At 53.6% G+C, this 25,030-nt stretch overlaps 9 protein-coding genes across 9 annotated transcripts; 6 read left to right on the top strand and 3 right to left on the bottom strand.

The window, feature by feature from the left end:
- Nucleotides 1–38: 38 nt before the first annotated feature.
- Nucleotides 39–671, top strand: W97_07962 (uncharacterized protein; the record flags this gene model as incomplete). The annotated part of the gene is made up of 1 exon (XM_007785831.1): nucleotides 39–671. One exon carries the CDS (start codon nucleotides 39–41, stop codon nucleotides 669–671), a length of 633 nt encoding a protein of 210 aa, XP_007784021.1.
- A 798-nt stretch (nucleotides 672–1,469) lies between these two features.
- W97_07961 (uncharacterized protein) lies at nucleotides 1,470–3,200 on the bottom strand (the record flags this gene model as incomplete). The annotated part of the gene is made up of 4 exons (XM_007785830.1): nucleotides 1,470–2,026; nucleotides 2,088–2,377; nucleotides 2,431–2,753; nucleotides 2,802–3,200. 4 exons carry the CDS (start codon nucleotides 3,198–3,200, stop codon nucleotides 1,470–1,472), a joined length of 1,569 nt encoding a protein of 522 aa, XP_007784020.1.
- Nucleotides 3,201–5,140: 1,940 nt separating this feature from the next.
- W97_07960 (uncharacterized protein) lies at nucleotides 5,141–7,323 on the top strand (the record flags this gene model as incomplete). Its single annotated transcript, XM_007785829.1, has 2 exons — nucleotides 5,141–5,639; nucleotides 5,693–7,323. The coding sequence occupies 2 exons, from the start codon at nucleotides 5,141–5,143 to the stop codon at nucleotides 7,321–7,323; spliced, it is 2,130 nt and encodes a 709-aa protein (XP_007784019.1).
- A 2,521-nt stretch (nucleotides 7,324–9,844) lies between these two features.
- Nucleotides 9,845–11,689, top strand: W97_07959 (serine/threonine protein kinase; the record flags this gene model as incomplete). The annotated part of the gene is made up of 1 exon (XM_007785828.1): nucleotides 9,845–11,689. The coding sequence occupies one exon, from the start codon at nucleotides 9,845–9,847 to the stop codon at nucleotides 11,687–11,689; it is 1,845 nt and encodes a 614-aa protein (XP_007784018.1).
- A 1,146-nt stretch (nucleotides 11,690–12,835) lies between these two features.
- Nucleotides 12,836–14,456, bottom strand: W97_07958 (uncharacterized protein; the record flags this gene model as incomplete). Its single annotated transcript, XM_007785827.1, has 7 exons — nucleotides 12,836–13,299; nucleotides 13,352–13,688; nucleotides 13,755–13,870; nucleotides 13,925–14,049; nucleotides 14,103–14,240; nucleotides 14,282–14,390; nucleotides 14,444–14,456. The coding sequence occupies 7 exons, from the start codon at nucleotides 14,454–14,456 to the stop codon at nucleotides 12,836–12,838; spliced, it is 1,302 nt and encodes a 433-aa protein (XP_007784017.1).
- Nucleotides 14,457–15,594: 1,138 nt separating this feature from the next.
- On the top strand, nucleotides 15,595–16,606 carry W97_07957 (uncharacterized protein; the record flags this gene model as incomplete). Its single annotated transcript, XM_007785826.1, has 2 exons — nucleotides 15,595–16,012; nucleotides 16,089–16,606. The coding sequence occupies 2 exons, from the start codon at nucleotides 15,595–15,597 to the stop codon at nucleotides 16,604–16,606; spliced, it is 936 nt and encodes a 311-aa protein (XP_007784016.1).
- A 1,472-nt stretch (nucleotides 16,607–18,078) lies between these two features.
- W97_07956 (uncharacterized protein) lies at nucleotides 18,079–19,243 on the top strand (the record flags this gene model as incomplete). Its single annotated transcript, XM_007785825.1, has 2 exons — nucleotides 18,079–18,706; nucleotides 18,756–19,243. 2 exons carry the CDS (start codon nucleotides 18,079–18,081, stop codon nucleotides 19,241–19,243), a joined length of 1,116 nt encoding a protein of 371 aa, XP_007784015.1.
- Nucleotides 19,244–20,029: 786 nt separating this feature from the next.
- Nucleotides 20,030–22,184, top strand: W97_07955 (uncharacterized protein; the record flags this gene model as incomplete). The annotated part of the gene is made up of 2 exons (XM_007785824.1): nucleotides 20,030–20,969; nucleotides 21,022–22,184. The coding sequence occupies 2 exons, from the start codon at nucleotides 20,030–20,032 to the stop codon at nucleotides 22,182–22,184; spliced, it is 2,103 nt and encodes a 700-aa protein (XP_007784014.1).
- A 570-nt stretch (nucleotides 22,185–22,754) lies between these two features.
- Nucleotides 22,755–23,987, bottom strand: W97_07954 (uncharacterized protein; the record flags this gene model as incomplete). The annotated part of the gene is made up of 2 exons (XM_007785823.1): nucleotides 22,755–23,930; nucleotides 23,967–23,987. The coding sequence occupies 2 exons, from the start codon at nucleotides 23,985–23,987 to the stop codon at nucleotides 22,755–22,757; spliced, it is 1,197 nt and encodes a 398-aa protein (XP_007784013.1).
- Nucleotides 23,988–25,030: the final 1,043 nt, after the last annotated feature.

Genomic DNA, 25,030 nt, shown 5'->3' with positions numbered 1-25,030 from the left:
CACTTTAAGCATCGCAACACATCTTCACGCCCTCCACCATGTCCGAACCAATTCCAGAATCCGTTCCCACATCCGCAGACCCACGCTCCAAGCGCCCCACCAAGAAGCGCGCCCTCACCCCCGTGTCAGCCCAAGCGAACCAAGTCGAAGCTCTCTTCGCGCATCCCGATCGCGAAATCGCCCTTCCTTCAGGCCCCAAACCCAAGAACCTCGCCCCCCCACCCGAGATAGTAGCTAACGTGCAAGGCTCGTCTGCAGGTGCAGGCTCAGGCGAGTTTCACGTCTACAAGGCGTCGCGGAGGCGGGAGTATGAGCGGCTGCGGCTGATGGATGAGGAGACGAAGAAAGAGAATGCGGATGCGGAGTTTGAGGTCAAGAGGGAAGAGACGAGGAGGAGGGATGAGGCGAAGACGAATAAGAACAAGGCTAGAAGGGAGAAGAATAAGGCGAGGCTTGCGAAGAAGGGGAAGGGTGGGGAGGGTATGGAGGTTGATGGGGATGGTGATGGGGTTGTCAATGAGCAGGAGCGGGGGAAGGTCAAGAAGTTGGGGCCTATGAGTGTGGGCGCGAGGAGCGGGGCGGATGGGGAGGCTGACAATGGCGTGTTGAATGGCGGTGGTGAGGTGAAGAGCGCGGATGAGGTGGGAATTATCATTCATGATGAGGATTAAGATATGCGGGCGTAGCAGAACGTCCCGCATCTCACCTGCTCAGGAAGGATTGGAGTTTGGGCTACTGAGCTGATGGCTTTCACCGTGCGGCTGCACGAAACCACGCTGCATTCAAGTGCTGAGGCAGCTTACACCATTGACAGAGGACTAATATTGGAGGGATTCTCATAATTCTGATGCTATCTTTGGGCTTCCTCCCAGAGCATAAAATAACGATACCTTTTCATTCAAAAAGTTCTTTGAAGGCGTCTGAGACACTTATATGAAGCTTTTCCCTCCCTTCCTCCAGGCCATGCTCTTCAATATAAAGCTATACACGTCCTCGAGTACTTTACAGGGCTTAGCACTACGAAGTAGTATAGCACGTGATCGAGTTCCCCAAGTGGGCGACGCGAGACACCAAACTCCTAGGCACAACCACACTGTTGGCAATTTGTATGGTTCCCCGAATAGTACACCAGATATTGGACGTTTCTTCGATGGCACAATGGTCGCAGCATTCTCCTTCCTCTTGTCATCAGATGCGTTTCCTGCGACATGATACTCTGCCTATTAGCAAGCAGAGCTTCCCCAGAAAATTGATAGCCACGCAAAATCACCGAAGACGCCCCGCCTTATACAAATCTACCTTGTTTATAGCAGCATTCAGGTAACGCGTACTATAAGCTATATAGAGAAAAACTACTTTTATTAAGTTGATCTCCGCCAAGTTTTAGCAAGGAACGCACGGTGGGAAAACATATCAACAACTCGCTATCCGCATTTGCCGCGTTCAGCTCGTAACACTTACGCTCAGTTCTAAACCTTTGATAGAGCTCCACGCATCGCAGTGAACGAAGGTGTAAAGAAGTACTCTCCTCCCTTTAACTCGACGAACTGGTTGATGCCCGAGAAGGTGTTTGAAGGTAGTGGAGACTGGCCAGGGTTGAAGACGATATCCATCTGGAAAGCGTCCTGCTCATCTCCAGTCTGACCTATCGTGAGGTCAAGGCCAGCACCAGGTTCAGGAAATTTGGGTGCGTTGGCCCACCGTGTTTGGATGAATTTAAAGCCCTGAGTGAGATCGCTTTGGTAACATGCGAACAGCAGTCCACGTTTCTGAGCATTGTTCGCAGAGTTTTCGGGGTCGAAATCTGGTCCGTACGGGATTCCGCGCCGGAGAATCCGGTGTATACCGTTCGGGTCAAAACGACGGTCGCGAGGATTAGTCTTACGGATGTGGGCACCCAGAGGACACATTGAGTTGTCCTGATTCGAGCCAGCGTCCGACTTAACGAAGTTCGGAAAGCGGTTGCTCTTTGGCAGCCGCGCAAGAGAGTTGTCGTTCTCTCTAGGCGAGAGCATGATCGGACAGCCTATCGAACATAGTCAGTGGAACATTTCAAGACCACATGGTTTAAGATATGCTCTCAATACCACTCGGCCACCTGCCCATCAGTTTCGCGCCAACCCGCTCCGGACTCTCGTTCGCCTTTTCGGCGATCGATACGACTGCCTGGTTCCACTTATCGACGTGCTGCTCCAGCTTTCGGAAGCAGAGGAAGCTTCCGTTCTTCATCCAAGGCTGTTGTGCGTGGATGTTACGCGTATCATACCCTACCAGGATCACGTGTCGGTCAATGACATTATCTGGGACCTCCGGGTCCGCTCCGTTGTCGTCGATGTCTTTGACTGCAGGCTGGGATATGCCGTCTTCAAACCCGAAACTGTTCGCTCACGTCAGTCACCCCGACTCCGACTTGTTGTTGCACATCCTTACTGCTCTTTGCCGTCGTTGGCTTGCAGCCGAACATTGCCGGTCTCCCTTGAGACCTCCGCAATAGTAGAGTTAGCGTCTTTGGTGAAGCCAAGAATGCCCATCACGCCACTTAGCGCTGCGTTGACAATCAAATCATTGCTCCCGGCAACTATTAGAACGCCGTCGATCTGATCATCACCAAATGGAGTACCTGCAGCGAAGGCGGAAGGCGGGTCGCCCAGGCCGTCGGCCGACATAGAGTCCCGCTTCATTCCAGAAACGAAAGGATCGTCAGGTACCGGGAGGTGATCCAGCTTCAAGTCTGTAGACAGCGCTGCGGACATCTGTTCGCTTTAGCTGATGTCAGAGATTGATCTTAGCAGTTAACCTACCTTCTTTAACCCTCTGAAGGAAAAGCTTATGTTAGCACCCACGGAAGGAACCCAGTGACGGCTCCCGCTGGGGTTAGCTCCGGTAACAACGTTGTCAGAGACACCAGGAAACGTCTGTCGAAACTTCTGCCGTTCATCGAGAATATTCTGAACGCTGGAGAAAGTGAGCATGCCATCGCCGGTAGCATTGCCGATATTCTGGCAAAAGCTCTTCGCTTTGTTCGGATGGATGGTGAAAAACCAGAATATCTCGTGTTTCTTTGGCAGGCCTCCTGCCAGGATGTCGCCTTGCACGTCAGTGAACAGCACTTTATTGGCCGCGTTCTGTACGATCGAGTCTAGAAGGGCGTTTCCAGCTGACGGCTGCCCGGAAGCAGCTAACAGGACGGCTTCAGGCATGCTTTCGACGTTGAGTAGGTGTGAGTTCACGGAGATGACCTTTCTTGGATTCGAAGCGTGAATTCTGCGCAGTCTTAATGAAGATATATAGCGTTTCAGTCGCTGACCTCACGTCGCGCCCAATGAACTTGTAGTCAAGCAGCCAGGGTGCGGCACAGATGGTGGCATTGTTCCAGACTCACAGATCACTCATCTCAGCTTGCTGTATTCTGATGCCCCGCTCCCGAAGCACACTGCAGGTCTTCCAGCTCGCTGCTCGCTGGTGATGTAGCTGGCAAGATCTGACCTCCTCGCGATCCTGGAGCTATCCGTTCGAAGCTACGTCTGCCCTCGGGCGTACCTCTCCTAGGAGGCCGTCATAGAACGTACGAAGTGAACTGGCGTAAACCCAAAGCTCTTGCTCGTACACAAGGGTAGGCGAGACTATTGACGCAACGCATGGAATCGCTTGTTATCTCCAAAAGCAAACGAAACCGACAGATCTCATTATGAGTCGGGAAGCGCTCAGCTGATGAGTGGACAATACGGCACAAAAGTGGCTACTTTAGGTGTTGATGGCTAGCTGAATGCATCCAGCCTCCAGCATAATCCGAAAAGTCTCAGTTGCTGCTCGACAACTAGCATCCTGCAGATGCGCGGTTCTCAAAGCAAGCCGTCGAAGGATCGACGTAAGCAGCCTCAACGTGATCGTGACATCTGACTACAAGGTGGCTTCGCTGTGCTATGTGTTGTAGCTGCCTGCAGGCTGCAGCGCTCAGCATAGCGAATGACAGATGAAGCTAAAGCAGATAATCTAGCAAAGGTGGCATGTATGTCACAATCCAGGTGTAGTAGTTCTGTATCCGACCATGCTCTCCAGCTCGAGCTTTTAGTTGTCTCGTCTAGGCACGGTACGGACGGATGTCTTCCGACCTCGCTAATGGCGATCTCTTCAAGCTTGAGCGGTTGCGGCCCTACCCTATAGCACGAGTCTTCACCTGAGCTTGCATCGGTGAGAGCCAACTCGGCAATCATTACAGGCCGAATACGATCCTTTATCAGTGTACCAATGCATGAAAGGTTGAACAAATGGCTGAATTGCTGTAGAGAGCGCCATTCTGGCGCCATGCGATCATTTAGATGCCGGACCTATGAGCGTTGATCTTGTTGTCCACTCTCAGCGCCACTAGTTATATTTTGTCAGAAAGTCCATTGAATGCCCTGAACGGAAGGCTTTAGGAAGCTGCGGCTCAGAGGAACGAGCAGGTAGCGTAAGCGGACCCACATGAACATACAGCCGTCGCGTCGCAACCCGTGTGTAACGATCCCATCGACCATCGAGTTCAGCTTCTGTTCGAGGCGTGAAGCGCCTGCGTCAACCGGCCAGCCACAACTCAACTAGCGTGACAGGAAGCTGACGGACGGCAGGTTCAAGCAACTAACGATCACACCACTATCAGCCAGCCATACTCCGGGGCTTGCGGGGAACAAGGCTCAGTGCACTTAGACGTTGCCGCATCTCTGCCGCATTTTAGTAGGAAATAATGCGGCAATGATTAAGTGCGCCGAGCCTTGGAAGCTGCGGCTCTCAACAGCTGGTTGCAGGTTCAACAGACGTGGTAGATAATGGTGGCTATACTGATGGTAGGACGCGTTGGTGGAGCATGGAGCCCGCATCTGCACGAGCAGGACCGATGCAGCCTACCTTGCTTCTGGTCACCGCCCGAGCTCTTAGCCCGACGCCTGCAGGTTCCCAACCTAGATCTAAAGCGCTTTCCAGACTTCCATACGGATTTCCGGCAGCTATTGCATTTCCTGCGTGTTACTGGGGTCTTCCGACCTTATATTCCTGCTGTCCCTAGCATGTCAGCCATTCTCGAGACACTACCACAACCCAGGTACGGCTTCATGCCAAGCTTGCACTCACGATCATACTGCAACAACTCACCTAACCCGTGAAGATGGCAATGAACGCGGCTTTCAGATTGCTCCTTCTCTCTGCGCTCCTATTCGCAGAGCATACGGACGCTTTAGCACAGGACAGTGTTGAAGAACAGGTCTTGGAAGCAGATGTGCCGATAGGCCATGGAGCAAGGATTGGACTGATGGAAGCAGCACCACCTCGCGACCCGAGCAGTGGGCGACCCAGCGCCGAGATTGATCGGAGCACGTGGGTCGCGACCTGCGATAGCGAAGCGATTAATCACACCTGTAGCTATATGATCGATAAGGACGTCAAGACTTTCTGGCAGAGTGCGGAGAGCAGCGTCGGTGCTGCGTTGCCCCAGAATGTAACCATTGACATGGGAGATACACGGACCTTCCACGCCATCTCAATGCTTCCATCGGATGACCCGCACTCCAGAGGGAACATCGCTGCACACGAAGTATATATCAGCCAAGACAACCAGAACTGGGGCACGCCAGTGGCATATGGGACTTGGTGGAATGACAACACAGGTAAGAAAGTTTTGGATCAAAGTGTATCCCATGGCGTTAACATCCGCTGAAAGTCAAGTATTCTATCTTCGAACCGAAGCAAGCACGGTATATTCGGCTTGTCGCAAGGTCTGAGGCCTCAGGAACTGGGGACTTTGTCAGCATCGCAACCTTCTCAGTCTATGGCGTTGCCAAGGCTCCCACGTCGGGTTTGGGTCGTTGGGGTCCTACCATAGACTTTCCCATCGTTCCAGCAGGTGCGTGGGTCGATCCCTTGTCGGGCAGAGTTGTGACCTTCTCATCATATGCACATGAGATGTTCCGCCCTTTGGACCCGCGGCTAGGCAACACCATGACTAGAACGTGGGATCCAGCCACAAGGCTAGTGAGTCAGCGAACAGTGCAGGAGACTGGACACGACATGTTCTGTCCGGGCATGTCACTCAACGCCACGGGGTACATGCATGTGACGGGCGGAAACAGTGCAAAACGAACCAGCATCTACGGCATCAATGCTCAGGGAGCAGCAGTATGGACCCCAAGTGCTGAAATGAATGTTCCGCGTGGCTACCAATCTTCAGTGACGTGCGCTGATGGACGCATCTTTGTGATTGGTGGTAGCTTTGGGATACCCTGTGACCCTCCCGGACCTGAGGGAGAAGAAAAGAATGGCGAACTCTACGATCCGGTCGCCAAGACTTGGACTGAGAAGCCGCGATGCAAAGTCAAGCCCATGTTTACAGACGAAACGTCAACTGGGTCAAGAGAGTGCCGCTGGTTCCGCTCTGACAATCACGGATGGCTTTTCCCATGGAAGGACAATACCGTCTTCCAGGCAGGACCTTCGAAGAGGATGAACTGGTACAACATGTCCGGTTTGGGCGACGTCCAATCAGCAGGCAAGCGTTCGGATGACAACGACGCCATGTGCGGTGTTGCTGTCATGTATGATGCAGCTCAGGGTAGCATCCTGACGGCTGGTGGATCGCCGCAGTATACCGGTTTGGACGCAACGAACAGAGCGTACCTTCTCACGATCAAAGGTGCCAACGCCCCTGTTGAAAAGGAGAGAACAACCGATATGGCAAACCCGCGCATCTACCACAGTGCCGTTATTCTACCAAACGGAGACACTCTCGTTGTCGGCGGCAGAAGGCGTGGACAAGTCTTTAACGACGACGAGGCGGTATTAGTGCCCGAGGTGTATTCTCCCACTCTCAAAGCCTGGACTAATATGGCTAACCACTCTATCCCGCGGACTTATCACTCGCTTGCGCTGCTACTTCCTGATGGAACAGTCTTCGTTGGCGGAGGTGGGCTCTGCGAGATAAGATGCAACGCGAACCATTTTGACGCGCAGATATTCACGCCGCCCTACCTGCTCACTGCCTCGGGTGATCTTAGCGTTCGACCCGTTATTAAGAACATCTCCGCCTCAGACGTTCTCCCTGGCAACAGCCTGACTATCGACACCGATAGTGCTGTTCAAAATGCAAGCATTGTCCGATACGGCAGCGCTACACATGGTCTGAACACAGACCAGAGACGCATACCATTGACAATGACGCCAAACGGTCCCAATCGGTATGACGTCACAATACCCGCCGAGAAAGGCATCGCCATTCCAGGCTACTGGATGCTCTTCGTTATGGATGCCCAAGGAGTGCCAAGCGTGGCTATGTCATTGCAGGTCAAGGTTGCTTAGGTTTCAGCGTTGAGTGCAGGCAGAGGTGAACGAGATATGATCCTCCGTCAGGACGAAGACGGCACGGAAGTTCGGTAGACTGCACAAGGAGAGTCATACTCATGTATGGCGAATACGGCACGAACGAAGGCGAGATTTGATGTTATCGTCAAGCACTGCTGCTCCTGCATACAGACATGATTCAACCTGCCGTTTCTCTTTCGCACAATGATCATCGTCACTCTACCTTCAGCCTGTGCCTTTGCTCGCAATATGAGCTTGGACATCTTTACACCTGAAACTGAGGACTTATTACTCTAATGTCTCACAAGCTCTGAGCATAAGCTGCTATCTCTCTCGCAGCCTTCTCGTGCGCTACCAGCAACGCATGCCTGAAGATCAACTCTGCCGCATATACTAGGCCCAAGTCCACAAGCCCACGTCTGCCGCTAGGAGCTTCTTGTAGTATGCCGTATCTTCATCTCGCAAAGGGTCCAGTTCTTTCATCGTCAAAACATGTGTAGGAGGCCTCTTCATTCGTCGATCTAGGCGTGATACGGCCAGGCCGGAGGATTGGTCTTATTCTCCTCATCGGGCGTATAAGATGCTGCGTATCCAGCTATCATAGGCTCACTATGGACTACAAGCTTGCTAATGCCGATATCAGCCCGCTGGACGGAGATGTGCTACACTGCGGCCGCGCAAGAGTTTAGCCCGGTCGGGTAAGGGTGGTACTGTCCGTCTGGACTGTAGTATGTGCGAAGTCTACGGCCATTGCGAAAACGCCATTGACCGCGAGTGATCAAACCCACCGGAGGCGCACTCTCGTGGCGTTATCGAGGATGACCATGCCGCCGCCGTAAATGTAGACCACTGCGGGAGCTGGTTGGGGACGGTGGGTAGGCTTTAATACATAGCGTTTTCGCCGAAGCCCATCTGAAGTCGTGTAGTAATGGATACTCTCCTCGACATGATTCTCTTCGCATCCCTAAGAAGATTCAGCGGTACAGTTTCTGTACAACTCCGTAAGGGCTTTGTGCTGCTGTCCAATAACCTCAGGAGAGCGTAGCTGTTCCGCACTCAGGCCGGCAAAGGGATGCGGCACGCTTTTGTCTAGCTTGAGATGCCTACAGGCTTCCAATAGGCTAGGGTAAAGACGTATCTTCGTACTAAAACTTGTATAGGATCGCCGAGGCGGTCAGAAGGGTATCAGTGAGTTGGGATCGTAGGTTAACAAAACGCAAACCCTTAGGGCTAGTAAGGCTGTCCAAGCGCATCGGTTTTGAAACAGTCTCTATGTCAGCAATTTTTTTTTGCCTCGAAGCAGCTCTGAGCGCGGCACGCGCTGCCTCGGTAAAGCTTCTGGAAGGCTGCAGCAGAAGCATAGCACTTGCATCTGACAGAAAACGCCCCGGCAGAGCACGCGACTCCCGAACTGTTGGAAACGGCATCGCTCTAGTTGGAAACGCGGGGGTTTAGAGCAGTTTGGCTGTGTTTCGACGACGGAAAGCCCACGGTGATACGCACGGATACGCCTTAGTGGATGTGACCCTCTGACCCGCATGAAGAGCTGGCTCGGCAGGAGAGGCTGCGTGGGGAGCTGGATGCCAGAATGGCTTCCAACGGGTATATCGACACCTGGGCACTCTATCCCACGTCCAAGGGTTGACAGCGCTGGGTCATGACTTGGGGCCCAATGCGCCTATCTTCCCAGTTCTCCTTGATGGTGGCGCCTGTCAGCTCGTGCTACAGGCCAATGTATCGGACCTTTTCTGATCCTACCGGCTTTGTACACATTTAAAGGCTTACGGAAGGCAAGCTATCGTTGGAGCAATTGACAGTATTGCTAAATCGCGGTCTCGTATCTCCATGATGATTTGCTCACAATGGGCCAGGTTGGCCGGCGAAGGATCCGTGCCGCGACCTCGTATTGGCCGCCGAGCCGTCCAACGACATCTCACCTTCCTGGAAAAGCCCTCGCGCAATGCATGTCTCGTAGACGAGCCTCTGCAAACCACTCCAATAGACAGCGGTCCGTGAGGCCTGTCTGGATCGCGCTTGCTGCTTATTGTGGTATCAAGAAGCGGAGAGAACGCCTCTGCCAACCTTTTGAGATGTATCTAACGGGACGCTGCCGCCTTTCGGCAGACGATGGCAGCACCAGTGTAACGGATCACGAGGTCTCGAATTCTGGCTATAGAGCCCAAGGCACGTAAGAACGCGTATATCCAGCTTCTCGCGCCACTCTCACATGCGCTGTGAGCCTTTGACTACACCGGAGCGCATCTACCGACTTGGTTTTGAACACATGAAAGCCGTGGTTATACCTGTCCAGGTGAGTAGTCTGGGAGAGTCGTATTCCTCTATTGCGCAAATTCTCACATTATGGACTGCATCTCTTGAGAAAGAGTACTGGTTGTCGAGGTTTATATTCGAATCCATACGATGTCCAGTAGTATTAACATCTAGATACTAGATTTCCGCTTGAGCCATCTGCAGTTCAAAACAGCGTCCCAGGGCGCGTTTTGTGATCTCGGGCAATATGACCTCGCGCACCCTAACGAACGTCGTCACGCCAAATTCCATCGCGCTGAATGCTCTCATCTATGGCTACGGCGGCCACTCTCTCGTCACACCGCACGCGCCGTTACAGCAGGTATGGTGGACGGAGGAGCGCATCGGAGAGAAAATCACGAGGGACTTCGTCTCTTCCAAACTCCGAGCAGAAGAGAGAGGCACTTTGGATCAGACGCTAGGATTTGGGGACGGACTTACGGACGACACTTATCTGGACTGGATACTCGAAAGGGCGAGGAGGCTCTTTCTGATCTTGGCGGAAATCGGCGTACCAGATCAAATATTCGGGGTTATTGATGACTCCTGGGACGACGACGACCTCCCGATACCGCCAGAAAACGTTGCGCGGCTGGCGCTTTCCTACGAGTACAACGTGACACTCAACCGGAAGTTCTATCAGGCGCAATTCACCTTTCTACTCCGCGAACTCCATCCGGGCGTCCATATCGATTACGGGCCAAACGAGCTGGTACCCGTTGAGTTCGTGTACAAGCTTCCTCCAGCTGCATCTTTACAGAGCTGGCCACGCATCCACTTCCCAGGAAAGCCGGATGAGGTGTTTGTTCGAAGGCGCGTCCCGCTAGGAATCTCAGACTCAAATTCTGCGCTGGCACCTGAAAATTTGAGAGATATTCAGCTCGCCAAGGCTGCACATCACGAGCATATTGCCCCGATATGGGCTTCATATACTGCGAAAGGGGCCGCCTATATCATCACTTCATTCGTAGGCCAGCATACGCTTAGGACATTTATCGACTGGCGCTCAGCACCGCAGTATCAGAGGCTGCCCAAGCGTGATCGCCAGGTTCTGCTTCTTACCTGGCTACATTGCCTTTCGGATGCCGTGGCTTCCTTGCATTCCAGAGGGGTCTGCCATACGGATATCCGGCCTTCCAACATCCTGATCGATAGACATAACAACATAACTTTTAGCGACATTGGCAGCCTAGAAACATTTCAACAAGACAAGAAGCACGACCACAAAGAAAGCTACGACTATGGTGAACCAGAGTCGCACATCCCGATTGTTTCCACCTCGAACAACATACCGACAGTAGCTAGGTCTGATGCTCGTTCCCACAAAATATCTCTCCACAGCAAACGCTCCTCGGACGGCTCTATCACGCACATCACAGGTCGTCTCGGTTCCGTAAAGTCAACCCGAGGCGGATCCACCGGCACCAGCCTTTCAGGCTTCGATTTTGGCTTCAGCAAGAAACCTCCCAACGGCGACACCATCTCCCACCCTCCCATCACCGAAAAGGCCGACATCTTCTCCCTCGGCTGCATCTTCCTCGACATCCTCACCTTCCTGCTGGACAAGAAGCCCGCCGAAGCAACCAAGCACCGCAGCTCGAAGCACAAGACTGCTGGCCGCGGCGGCCGCGGCGGGTCCCGCGTAGATACCTCTTATCACGCGAACCTCGACAAAGTCGGCAGCTGGATTGACGTCTTGGACAACCTCGCTATGGGACAGGACGACGACCTTTTCCGCGGTGTGCCGTATATCCTGCAACTTGTCCGTGGTATGCTGAGCCAGAACCCGAAGAGCAGACCCACGGCTGTGGAGGTCAGAAACCAGCTGTCTGATATTCTGGTCAACTATTCCTGGGTCGAGAGCCTACATTGTGGGGGCCATGGCTATGATGTCGGCATGCCGGTACGGTCTATCTCGTCCCGCGATGGGGTTGAGAGCTCTCCGCCTGGGCTTGTGCGAAGTCGAACGGTGAGCTCGACGGAGAGCCAGAGTAAGTCGACGCCAAGGAGCGCGGCGAAGTCGATGTGGAAGTTTGGGTTTGTTGTGCCCTGAGAAGCGGTCCGGAGTGTGGGAAGGTTCAAGGACATAAAATCACCGGTACAGCCAATCGTCAAGAAGGGAGACTGGTCAGCAGTGCCGAGCGCATGGGTGTAAGCTCAGCGGCCTTGCCTTACAAGTTCTTCTGCTTGCAATGTGGGAAGTACATCGCGTGGGAGGAGTTGACGACCAACTCGAGTTAGGCTTGATGAGCCAGAGAACGGATAGGCGGTGTAGACGTGGGGAGCTGTTCTTTAGCTGTACCGGGGTCTGGGGTGGTATTTGGCCCAGATGCGGCAACAACCTTTCGCGTGGCCCTTGGCTCCATACAGTCCGTGGACAACATACGCGAGCGGACACTATGACAGCATTTGGGTGGATTGAGCTCGCCTCCCTCGCAAAGCGCCGTTTGCAGCTTCAAAACATAGGTCATCACGTGTGTGGCCACCAGTAACCAGCCCCAAGCTGCATCCACCACCTCCAGACACTCCTGATCATCGAATCCGAGATCTTTTCCGCAATATCGAACAGGACGAGCGGATATGAACACCAGGCCGTTCACAGCATCCGGCCTGCCGCCTCAGCTGGGGTTTAGCACCAAAGTTTGGCACCAACCGTTCCGCCGCAGACCTTGAGTAAGAGATCTCGGTAGTGCCCAAGGGCTGTCATCCCCTAGAACTTGGTATCACTTCAGGGGCACGACTCCGTCCAGCCCACGACCACATCAAGGCGGCGCTGTTCCATACAGTGACGTCCAGCAGGACTTTCAAATTGTTTAGCAAGGGAAGGGCACGCGTTCTGATTCCGGTCCTGAGGCGCGGTTTCGAAAGATTAGTTCCATCTCCAGGGTTTGGCCGCCTTACCCAATCCTTATAATAAAGCAAAGTCAAGTGATACATCTACGTAGAATTAGACGAGTTTCAACGAAGAAATGCTTAGAAGGTTAATACGTTGTTCTCGTACTACGTGTACAGGTCTCCGCCATCTGGGCATTGCTTGTTGTCAACTTAGAGTCAGTAATGTTAGTGACACTGGAACCAGACTTCTGAACCCACGCCTCGGTTGTACGGTGTCTCCGCAGCGCCTGTTAATATATTTCCATTTCAGTCCACATATCCGATGCCACATACGCTCAGGAAAGTCTAGGACATTAGAAACGCCTCAAGCCCACTTCCCCAGCAGACTCATGAGCGCCAGGCCCGCAATTAACGAGCAACCCCCCGCGACCGTCCTACCCACCGACGCATGCGCCAGCTCTCCATGCAGCCAGTCATGAGCCCACATCTCCACCAAGCCAACCCAAGCCAGGATGCCAGCGCTCAGTGCATCCAGCGTTCCGATAGCGACGAGCGTGGCAGGATCATTGCCGTTGAAGCGATCGAGCACCCCGATGCCAATTCCCATTCCGATTGGAGTGATGAGGGCGAAGGCGAGGCCCATGCAGAGTTTGAACGCCAGTGAGACGGGACGACCGTGGGATTCTGAATCGGTAATATTCTTCGTAGAGGGCAGCTCCGCGATGCGCGTACCGAGGGCAATACCTTCGAAAGCTTGGTGGAAGACGATGACGGCGAAAAGGGTCAGGAAGAAAGAGTCGCCGGCTACGACGAGGGTGAGGCCAATCACTGCTTAACTTCAGCATGGATATGCAATCAGCTGAACCTGGAGAATACGTACATAGCGAGTGGAAGACGATGCCGGCTTCCATGACGAGAACGCTAAGTTTTTCGGGGGTTTGCACTGGTCTCATCATGCCCACGTTCCTTCCCGGAGTCGTTCCCCTGCTGATGATGGGCTCATTGCTGCCTTCAACTTCGTGGGGTTTCACAGTCTCTCCGTCTGTGGCTTGCTTGCCGGAACGCCTCGTCCGCCGCCATGATACGAACCGCATGCCCACGTACTCGACCAGAAAGGAGAGGAAGATCCCGGCCATGAGGATCGCCGCCGATGTCGCCTCGTAGTCTAACTCGCCCAAACAATTACTGGCAAACATGAGCGTAGCATGTGTCAGGAGCTGCATCAGATCAGATTAGCATGTTGACTACTCGAGCATGGCAGCATGGTGTGGATAGATTCTTACGTGGACGAATGCCGTGGAGACTATGACGCCGGTCCCAAATTGCTTCAGAAGAACAAAGAAGAGGCTCGATCTCTGGATATGGGTGAACGAAGACATCAGTATAGGTGTGAAGACGCCTGCGATGAGTTCAGCCAATGCGTCAGGATGTGTCTTCCATGCAGTTTACTTACTGATTGCCCCAGTTGCGAGCATCACGAACGTCAGTCCGATACGTAGAGGAACGTTGTAGTCCCGGTGCGAACGCTCGTAGCTAACCGCGTGGCTGTTCTCCGACTCGCCCTCGCCAACACAGTGCCTTCGAATAAGTCAGCCATTCCTGACGTCTCCATGGGAATAGCGAGCGCTCACTCTACACCCGCATGAAAATGGCAGTTTTGTCCGGTGGACTCCGGAGTTTGAGCAGGGTCAGCGTGTTGCTCGCCTTCATGAGCTGTCGTACTACCGGATACAAGCTCGACTTCTCCTCCGTCCGGCGTCAGACAGTAACTGCGCCGAGTCAGCAATGTACAGCAAATTGCGGCACCAACGTGCAGATCCTCGCCGTGCGGATGACAGCCGGTGTATTCCGCAGGAAGTTCGCCAGTTGCTGTTGGCGAAGCAAGAACTTGGTACTCGGCAGTCCCTGCCATGCAATACCTGACCTAGTTAGAGAAGCCGTATGCAATAACGCTTGGCCAAACGACACCTACTGAGTGCTTTCATGAAGATGACAGTCCGAGACCGCCGTTACGGACAGCAGTGATGGAGTGGAGTATTGTGTAGGGGTTGCTGAAGCCATAACCTCTGTGGCCGTGGCTTCGGCGTATGTTGTCCATATAACTGTTGAACCGCCTGGTCCTTGACAGTACCTGGCAACCATCAGCACAGCAAGCAACAACCGGAGCATGAACGCACTCAGTGTTCCCATCGCGGCTGCAGGAAGAAAGACTGATTGTCTGACCCGACACCAATGCTAGGGTAAGACCGGTGGCGATAACAGCCTGGTGGGTTGTATTGATGAACCACATCGTATGCTCGCAGTGAATGGATCGACAGAATTGTAGTATGGTTAATTTTCGTGGCTACAGATAGCTCTTTGCATCGACAGAAATGTGCTATCATAAGCTGTACGATCTAGCTGACCGTTCTGCAGTGGATCGTTCAGATGCAACAGGAGGGACGAGCAGTTTTTGAAAACTTTTCGACAGACTAATCCTGGAAGGTACCCGCTTTCACCAACGGAAGACTGAGCACTTTATGTGCAGGTGGCTGAGGGAAAGCCAGGAGTTGAAAGCAAAGGCGGCACCGTCAACGTCCACAACCGGTACCCGGCAAGATCCACCAGAATTGTGTATGGCGGGTTATCTGAGTACCCTGATGGCCGGGTCCATTTCATGTTCTTGGCTCTTGGCTTTATGGAGGCTTTGGCTGCAGCTGCAGCTGTGATGGAAGATGTTGAGCGGTCTGACCGGCATGCGTGTACCCTGATGGACAAGTACCTTGATGGAGAGCGTCACGACTGCTGCATCGGACTGTGCCATGAGTATCTTCCTGAAAACGCCATAGGCTTGGCGTATGCAAGTCAGGGCCAGGACTGAGGCGATGAGCTACATATGCAGCGTGCTGGTATCATACTCACTGCGTGTCCATCAGGGTACTCGAACTGCAGCGGCATGTCAAGCCATTGATCTCACCAACGGGCCGACAAACCCCAAGTCCGTCTGTCGACTCGGAAACAGCGGGGTCCGCTTGCATATAAAAGTCAGAAAGTCGAGCTTCGAAGTCGATTTCCATACATGAATCTTCTCACAAAGACAACATCCCGCGCAAACCTCGAGATCGAGATTGAATAACCATCAAGATGCGCCTCACAGCTCTTGCAGTCTCATTGGCTCTCCTAGCCGCATCGTTGTCGCTGGCTTCGCCCACTCTTCCTCTGCACGCAAGGGAAGTGGTGACGGTAACTCGAACGGTCGCCGGGCCTGCAGCGACATCCTACGACTGGGCCAGCGGCGCCACTCCAGACTTTCCCATCCATCCCTCTTGCAATGCGACCGAACGAGCTCAGCTAGAGCGAGCCTTTGCGGAAACGATCAAGCTAGCGCAGCACGCCAAGGAGCACATCCTTCACTTCGGCAACAGCTCCTCGTTCTACACAAAGTACTTCGGCAACGCCCCGACCGCGGAGCCGATCGGATGGTTCGACAAGGTCGTCAGTGCGGACCGCGGCGGGATGTGGTTCAGGTGTGATAATCCGGATGGAAACTGTGAACAGGAAGGTAAGCATTGCTTCGTCTATTCGGGCCGCTGCATTAAGGCGCCGTCTTACAAGCAGCGCTGACGGTGATATTCTAGGCTGGGGTGGTCACTGGCGTGGCGAGAATGCGACTCTCGAGACCGTGATCTGTCCGCTGTCATATTCGACTCGTTGGTCTCTCGAGGCGATGTGCGGAAACGGCTACACAGTTGCAGGAGGAGCGACGAACGCTTACTGGGCCTCCGACATCATGCACCGCCTCTTTCACGTGTACAACATCGGCGAAGGAACCATTGAGCACTATGCCGATGATTACGCGGCGTGTCTCGCATTGGCTACCTCGAACCCCGAGGAGGCTGTACGTAACAGTGATACGCTGCAGTACTTCGCGCTCGACGTCTACGCATGGGATGTCGCCCTTCCTGGAGAGGGCTGCACGGGCAAGGCGCCAGAGGAGAGTAGTTCCGCAGCAGCAACCACGTCGGCAACCTCTTTAGCTTCTTCATCGGCGGTTGCGACATCCAGCAGTGTGTCTGCGGAGGATGCTAATATCACGGCCTCACCAACGCTGGCCGAGGTGCAGACGACAACATCAGGCGCACCCGCCGTAAGTTAATCGCACACAGAATGATACAATGATCAGCTGGCCTTGCTAACGCTACTTCTAGGAGTGCCATACACATGCCGATGGAGTAGTGCATTGCCGCTAAGTTTACCGGCATGAAGCAACAGTTCACAAGCCGGAAACTGCAGCACAAGGTTGAGGAATTTGTAATCTAACTCGGCAGCAGAATTGAACTTTCCGAACGGAGAGTGAGGACTCTGGAAGGGTGCTCGAATGAAACCAACGAAATGGGAAAACTTTGCAATGAGTGCTTACTGCCTATCTGATGCCAATTAGAAGGCGTTCAACTTACAGTAGCTAATAGGAGTTTTGCGATGCGATAGCGTCAACAGCCGGCTTTTCTGACTAGCATTGGCTTGTATGCTAACACGTCTGAAGTTATTGATCTTGCAGTGTTGAAAAATCGAAGGTACTTCGTAGTCGTCTTGACCCCGTGCGAAGGCGGGAGCTGGAGTTCAAGACTCGCCGGAGAATCTCTTTTCCAGCACCCTCGCATCCCATTGCGTCATGTAAGAAATCCAGGAACGACACGTCTGGATACGAATAATTCAAGCTTGACCCCAAGCCCAACGCCATTCGCTCCTTGAAACCAAGCCTTTAATCTCCGCAGACAGGTTTGGTTCATCCCGAGGTCGAGCGCAACAGAAAATGGCTGTGCATTGCCCTGGAATTGCGTATACTGCGGCTATTTCATCTAACCGGCTCCGGTGATTTTTTGCCGGATGAGCCGCACCTTGATCGGAATGGGAATTCCACGATTGACGTCTCAGATTCCCAAGTTCCTGCAGACCGCCAAGCCGCTTCTCCTTGATTTTGATGTCACCGTTTGCTCGGCGCGCGTATGAAGTCTGGTTGACATGATGTCGAATCTTCGATACATGTCCTCCACGATGAGTTGTTCCTTAGACTTAGGTTAACATTTCAACTTACGAGTTTTGCGCTTTGCGCCATCGCACTTCTATCTTTTTTTAGACTCTAGAACAAGGAGCGCTTTTAATGTTAATTCTGAGACTTGAAACTCCAGCAGCAGCTTGACACATTCGGCTGTCTTCTGTCTACTAACCAACGTTCCGTGTACTGACGGTAGTTCTGGAAGAAAGCCCATCTTCGCTCCTGCAGAGAAGATTCGTGGTAGGTCAAGCCGAACAGTTCGATCTGAGGTGCTTGGATGTGGGTGTAACTGACTTAGCCCGGGACGCATAGCTGTAAACCAGGAGTTTTGAGGATATCACATCGGTACACCGCGTCCTGGCTCAAGCGCCGGCCTCAACTCGAATCGACCTCCCGCCGAAGTCTCATCCATTATTCGGATCCAAGCAGCGCACATTTGACCCAGCGATTCCGCAGTCGGCAGGATGGGTCGCTTCACATTGAGAGAAAGTCATGTTGAGAAAGGACACAACCAGAGGGTTTCGATCCGAGAGCGCCTGTCCCATTTCACATGGTCATGGTTCGAATGCACCATGTCGACTGGTGCCATCGCAACCCTTCTCTCTCAGCAGCCCAATAGCTTCGATGGCCTTCGTACAATCGGAAAGGTCTTCTTCATTCTCGATTTGGTCCTCTTCTTCCTCTTCAGCGCTCTTATGACGACCCGCTTCGTCCTCAACCCCAAAGCCATCACGAGATCTCTCCATCACCCGCATGAGAGCTTCTTCTTCGGCACGTACTGGGTATCCATTGGCCTCATATTGTACTGCATCCAACAGTACGCGGTAGATTCGTGCGGGCCATGGCTCGTTAAAACGCTTGAGATTTGCTTCTGGATTTTTGCCGGATGTGCGCTCCTGGTCGCGATTTTTCAGTACCACGTCATCTTCGATCTCGAGTCCCCTCCTATTCATGACGCTCTTCCAGCGTGGATCCTGCCTCTTTACCCATTCCTCGTGCTCGGCCCGTTGGCCGCTACCCTCGAGTACAGCCAGCCGCGAGAGGCAGCTCTTCCTATCATGATCGGCGGCATTATGTTCCAGGGTCTTGGCTGGACCTTTGCGCTGATTATTTACACGCTATACATCACAAGGCTAATCAGCGAACAACTACCCGAAGAGTCGAAGCGGCCGGGAATGTACGTCGCCGTTGGTCCAGCAGGTACGTGATTCCTCGTTCTCGGTTTCCAATCGTACTGACACGTGTCCAGCATACACCTCGATCACGCTCGTCTCGCTAGGCAGTCAAGCCCAAAAGGTTCTTCCAGACGACTTCCTCAGCATTACCAGCGTCCCGACCGGCGACCTCTGGAAGGCGTTCGGTGTACCGGCCGGCATCTTTCTCTGGCTCATTGGCTTCTGGTTCTTCGCATTGTCGACCGTTAGCGTCTTCTTCGGTATTCGGAAAATCTACTTCACACTCAACTGGTGGGCCTTTGTCTTCCCCAACGTAGGCCTTGTAATCGCTGCCATCCAGATCGGCAATGTCCTCAAGAGCAAGGCTATCGGCTGGGTGTGTTCTGGAGCGACAATCGTCCTGGTCATCGTGTGGTTCGTGGTGGCGGTGGCCAACGTGAGAGGTGTGTGGAAAGGGCAGGTATGCTGGCCCGGAAAGGATGAGGATATGGAAGATGTTGACGGGCAGGAAACCGCGACAGAAGCGGAGGTGATGAACCTTGATGGACAAGGCCCCGCGTAGTTGACCGGTCCGCGGTTGTATATACTCATTTTTACGTATCTGGAACAACTCTGTCAACGGTGCTTTCAACATCGGGGAACGACATGTCGAACCAACTCTACCAGAACCTCTGACACGTGAAATCGCCGCTCTCGAGATCTCAACTTTGGACAATCAAATCCATCATAAGCAGACCAGCATAACCCAACACCAGGTATAAATGTATCGGTTCATAAAGCTCTTCATCACGTGACGGGCAGGTGGGCACCTTGCCGTTCGGCAGCTGTCATGGGCATGTTTCAACGACGGTGCTTGAGCAGCGTCGCAGCTTTATGTATATTCTATCTTAGTTCTTATCAGTTTGTCCTACGATACACATGTATCTTGCACAAATGAAACACAGCATTTCCCCCCCGCACATCTCCGCACAACACCTTTTTCGGCTTACTCCGAGGACCCTCACGGACGCGCTTCCTCACCCTGCATGATGACGCATGGCGATATCGCATGCGGCCCAGGCCGGAGCATGTGCAAACCCCTGCACCGCCCGCTCTCTTGGGGACTGCGTCATAAGTTAGGGAGTTTGTGGCTCGGCGAGCTCTCCCTAAAGCCAGTTGCTGCGCTGAAAACACTGGTTGCACGTTTTGCGATTCCTTTGCGACAATTACAACTAGCGCTTGCCGGACAATTGTTCCAGTATTTGTATACCTATCTAATCTGCGAGCATCGTATCTGGAATCTAGCGTTTCAGTTACTCCCGAACTTGATCCATTGTCACGTCCAGCTTTGCATTAAGGATATTCAGACATGTCTGGCGAGCAGCAAACCATCCCGGCGCGCCATGGCACGGCGACATTCGTGCCGCGCGGACACACGATCAAAATCATAAACACCTACGGCCACCAAGTCGTCGATACCTGGGCTTTTGCGCTCGCCAAACCGCCGTCGCGAGAGGAGAAGAAGGCGGAAGAGGAGGCTGCCGACAAACAGGCAGCTGAGGCCGATACCAAGGACGACAAGTCTACCGAGCAGAAGGAAGGGTCCAGCCAGAAGGCGGAGGAGCAGAAGGGGGAGTCAAAGGATAAACCCGCGACCGATGCGGCCGCTGCGGCGAAGGCGGAGGACGAGAAGCAATCAGCCAAGAAGGATGAGCAGAAGCCTGCGAAGGAAGATCAGAAGACAGATGAATCTTCCGAGAAGAAGGATGGGGAGGAGAAGCCCTCGGACGACGCGCAAATGGCATCGGACCCGCCCTCTGGCGTCCCATCAGACAACGAAGCGGATTCGAAGTCGCCGAAGGCGGATAAGACCGAGAAGTCCGACAAGACCGAGAAGTCCGATAAGACTGAGAAGTCGGATAAGAACGACAAGTCTGACAAAACTGAAAGTTCCGACAAGGCTAATAAGTCCGACAAGTCCGACAAAACATCCACTAAAAGCAGCTGGACGTCCTACCTCCCTTCACTCCGAAGAAAGGGCGCCAGCAGCGGTAAGTCAACGACCGAGGAGGAGAAGCCCTCCGAAAAGTCCAAGGAAGAAAAGGACAAGGATGAGGAGGCAGAGAAGCAGGCCACCTCACGAACATGGGCGTCCTACATCCCTTCTGGCAAAGGTTTCACATCCTACTTACCCTCAAAGGGTACGCTCTCAGCGTTTGCAGCATCACACCAGCCAGATCCCAATAAGTCGTATGCAGAACAACTGTACGATTTCTCGAAGACGCCCGTCGGCGCTGCTAGTATTTCCGGTAAGCCCTCCAGCACTTCCTCCTAACATTCTCTGCTACCCTATTTGCTAAGCACTCTGGGAAGCCGCCACCGGCTCCGGCGTCCCCGGCACCCTCTACGCCGCCTACTCCGCCTACACAGCCTCGCACCAAGACGACGTCCCCCCGATGGAATTCCTCTCCATGCCCCACACGCGCGCCTCAACTCTGCACCTGATCCCCCGGCCCGGCGACACCCTCGTCTCGAACCTCCGCGCACCGCTCCTGACCATCGTCGAAGATACCTCGCCCGGCGTGCACGACACCCTGATCGCGGCGTGCGATCCGCAGCGCTACAAGGAGCTCGGCGTCGAGAAGTGGGAGGAGCACGGCAGCTGCGCGGAGAACCTGGTCATGGCGCTCAAGGACATCAACGAGAAGAGTGGGTTGAAGGGGGCGAGGAGTATCGGGGCTGATGTCACGGTTAATGATGTCCCGGCGCCGTTGAATCTGTTCATGAACATTCCTTGGAGCGACGATGGAGTGATCAAATTCGAGGCACCTAAGGAGAAGAGGGGCGGGTATGTGAAACTCAAGGCGGAGAGAGATGTCGTGGTTGTGATGAGTGCGTGTCCGCAGGATGTGTTGGCGATTAATGGGAAGAAGTGTATGGTTGCGCATTTTATGGTCGAGGAGCCGGGGAAGGAGGGAGAGGCGAAGAAGGAGGAGGCGAAGAAGGAGGGGGAGCAGAAGCCGAAGCCGCCGAAGCTCAGGCAGAAGAGCAGTGAGCAACAGGCCCAATCTAAGTCGACTGGAAAGTCGGATGCGAAGGCCGATGCAAAGCCTGAAGCAAAACCAGCAGCAAAGTCGGAAGCGAAGCCGGACAAGCAAGCGCAACAGCCCATGGCGCAGGAGAAGAAACCTGCGCCGAAGAAGGAAGAAGCAAAGGAGGAGCAGCCGGAGAAAGCAGAGTCGAAAGAGCAGCCGAAGCCGCAGGAAACGAAGCAAGAAGCGCCGAAGGAAGAGAAGAAAACCCAACCGCAACCGAAGAAGGATGAACCGAAGAAGGAGGAGCCGAAGCAAGAAGAACCAAAGAAAGATGAACCGAAAAAGGACGAAACAGCGCAGCAGAAACAAGCAGCACCGGAGACCCCGAAGAAGCAAGAGACCGGGCAGGATTCGCCGACTCCTAAGAAGAAGCCAAAGAAACTTGAGAAGCGGAGTAAGCCTACGAGCGAGGCATCGAGCGAGAAGTGAGTGCGACTGGTTGGGCAAGAGAGACGGACATGTCGCGATACCAGTCCAGGCGGAAGGTGACTGAGGGCTACTCAAGCCCTTAGTCGTTGGGATTTCTCCAAGAACGTGCAACAGCTCCCCAAAGCCGGATACGATTATAGGGCTTCTGGTCCATGTTTGGATATGTGTCCGTTTAATAGGAGCGAGGAAACCTGTTCGGACCGGCTGAACTTCAGCGCTTTTTCAAGTCGGGGGTCGGGCGCAGTTTAGGGTGGTTGTAGGGTCAGTTTTTTTTTTCGTGTCAAGTCAAACGATGGCGCCGTTGGTCTTGGATGGTTCACTGTATGTCTATCTATTCATAACCATGTACTTGCATAGTCACCTGCGTGAAGGCGCATACCTAGGAAAGCATGAATATTCCTACGAAATGTTGTTGATCACAATGTATCCGTGATGAATGCGAAGTGACCCCGGAACAAGGGACTTACATGAACCGCAAATCCATTATCCAACCACATCGCTATTCCATCTTTTAAGACGCTTTAATCCTCACGAAAGAAAACCAACGTAAACCACAGTGAGGAAAAAAGGCTACGCAACTATGCGAGCCAACAGCGCCTCCGTAAACAGCCACAACAACGAGGAATCATGTGCGTGAAACGCGGCGCCGGTATAAAAAGTCCTCCTGCGCCCCTGCAGCTTATACAACTCCTTGTAGAACCCTGCTTCAATCGCGCCAGCCGGAACGCGCAGCTCAAACGGCGCATAGCTCCTGAACACCACAAACTCCGCCCTCTCCGGCGTCGCGCTCGGCACCGTCCCCGCTGTCTTCAGCCGCTCAAGCGTCGCAATCATGTCCGCTTTCACTTGCTCGTCGGACATCTCTACGGGACTGCCGTACTTGACGGCGTGCAGACCCGGTATGCCGGTTGGTGCGAAGTAGTAAACCCCAGGCAGAATGGGCAGGTTGTACGCTGTATGCGCGCCGATGTTCCTGATTCGGGCGGTGTCGGGTATGCCGGTTTTGCAGAGGAGGGCGCTGTAGTAGCCTGCGTGCGTGAACTGGCTGAAGAGGGAGCGCTCGGTGGAGTCGAGGTCGAGGCTGCGGAGGTTCTTTGGTTTGGGGGGGATTGTGACGAGGAGGGTTGAGGCTTTGATGAGTTTTGGACCAGAGGGGGATTTTACGAATACTGTGGCGTAGCCCTTTGCGTCGCGGTCTGTTTTGACGACCTCGCTACTCGGCAGTGCGTCGTCGCCAAGTTCGAGATGCGCTTTCTCGTATAGTTCCCCGTTGTTGTGCCTTTCAGTGGTCAGGAACCCGACTCGTAGGTTTCGCAGCACGTCCAGCCCGAAGAGCTTCATCACGTAGATGGTCGGTATCGGAAGGAGATCTCCTATGCCTTGTGCGTAGCCGAAGACGGTATGCATCGCCGCATCGATCGCGTACTTCTCCACGAACTCACCAAAGGGGAGCAGGAGGTCTGGCGGCACTGGATAGGGGACGTCGAAGCCGACCTCAAGGAACGGATACTTCGCAAGCTGCACGGCATATGCGGCAAGGGCGGCATTCGGACTCGCGGGTTTGTAGTCGTCCACGATATCGCCCGAGCGAAGATCTGCGTGGATTGTCGAGACTCCTGGTGTGGCGAAGCTCGCCTTGACCAAGGGGATATCGAAGCGGGCGAAGTAGTCTCTCACCACGGGCAGGTCGTGCCAAACGACGACGCCGATTTCGGTTGTGCCGTTGGTTGCTGGGTCGAAGTAGGTCTCGGAGGGACCGCCGAGCCGGCCTTATTTCTCTACGACGACGACGCTTTTGCCCATATCGCGTAGACGGATTGCTGCATGTGTTCCACTGGCACCACCGCCGATGATACAGACATCGCGAGTGATCACGTCCTTTGACAAGGGGTAATCAGCAACAGACCAGGCGTAATTTACTCAGAAATGACGTCTGGTGCTCGCAGCACATAGAAGGTATCCCCACGGCGTGTCGAGAATATAGACACTAGTTGTAAGGACAGAAGACTGGATACTGAGAGGACTTAAGTCAAAACCAAAGCACAGGGGGAGTGATATAGAGGCCAGGCCTGATATCAAAGATTGAAATAATGATCGAACGGTCTTGGTTCACTTTGATCTAGCAGAACGAGGCGCTCCAAAGCGTACCTGGACCTCTGGCTGTGACTGATTAGGATTGGTGTCCTCTCTATATGCATCTAAGTCATTCCCGTTTGTCGGCTGAGCGGACACATAGTTGGCCAAAGGCGGCGTTGGAGCAGTACTGTTTTGCTCGCCCACGGCAGGGGTGGGGTCAGGGTCAGGGTCTACACCCTGGCTATTAGAGATCTGATCTATGGCAACCATCTTATTCACTCAAACGTGAATCTATTTTAGATTACAAACACGACTAAGGGCGCGCGTCTCGCCCCGCGTCTTAATCTGTGATGTTCAACTGGAAAGGGCATTAGTTTCAGCTCCACTCTGCAGTGGGCGAAAGCAGCTTAGTAAGCCGAATCCTTCGAGTTGACGACTCCATTGAAGGCTCCTTGTCTATGGCCCACCTAATCTTCATTGGACATTACTAGAGATTCTAAACAGCAATGAGAAGGCTTAGTTCAGGTGCGGAGATTGATGGAATATAGGGGATAGATCCAAATAAGGAACCCGGTCGTATGTCTACAGGCTGTTTCGTTCGCTCTTGATATGCTGAAGGCTCCAAGCCAGAAGCTGCGATATGTACTGCGTGGTCGCAGAGATGTACGTCGAGAAACGAATTTAGCACCCTCTCAAAGCTTACCCTAGAAATCCGGCCTTCGGCGGGACGCTCCGAAGAAGGTAAAGCCATCCGCATGAGTAGTCAAGCT

The sequence above is a fragment of the Coniosporium apollinis genome (assembly GCF_000281105.1).
Source record: "Coniosporium apollinis CBS 100218 chromosome Unknown supercont1.47, whole genome shotgun sequence".
Lineage (NCBI taxonomy): Eukaryota > Fungi > Ascomycota > Dothideomycetes > Coniosporium > Coniosporium apollinis.
Note: the sequence above shows the minus strand (reverse complement) of the source record. Positions and strands in the feature narration are given on the sequence as shown.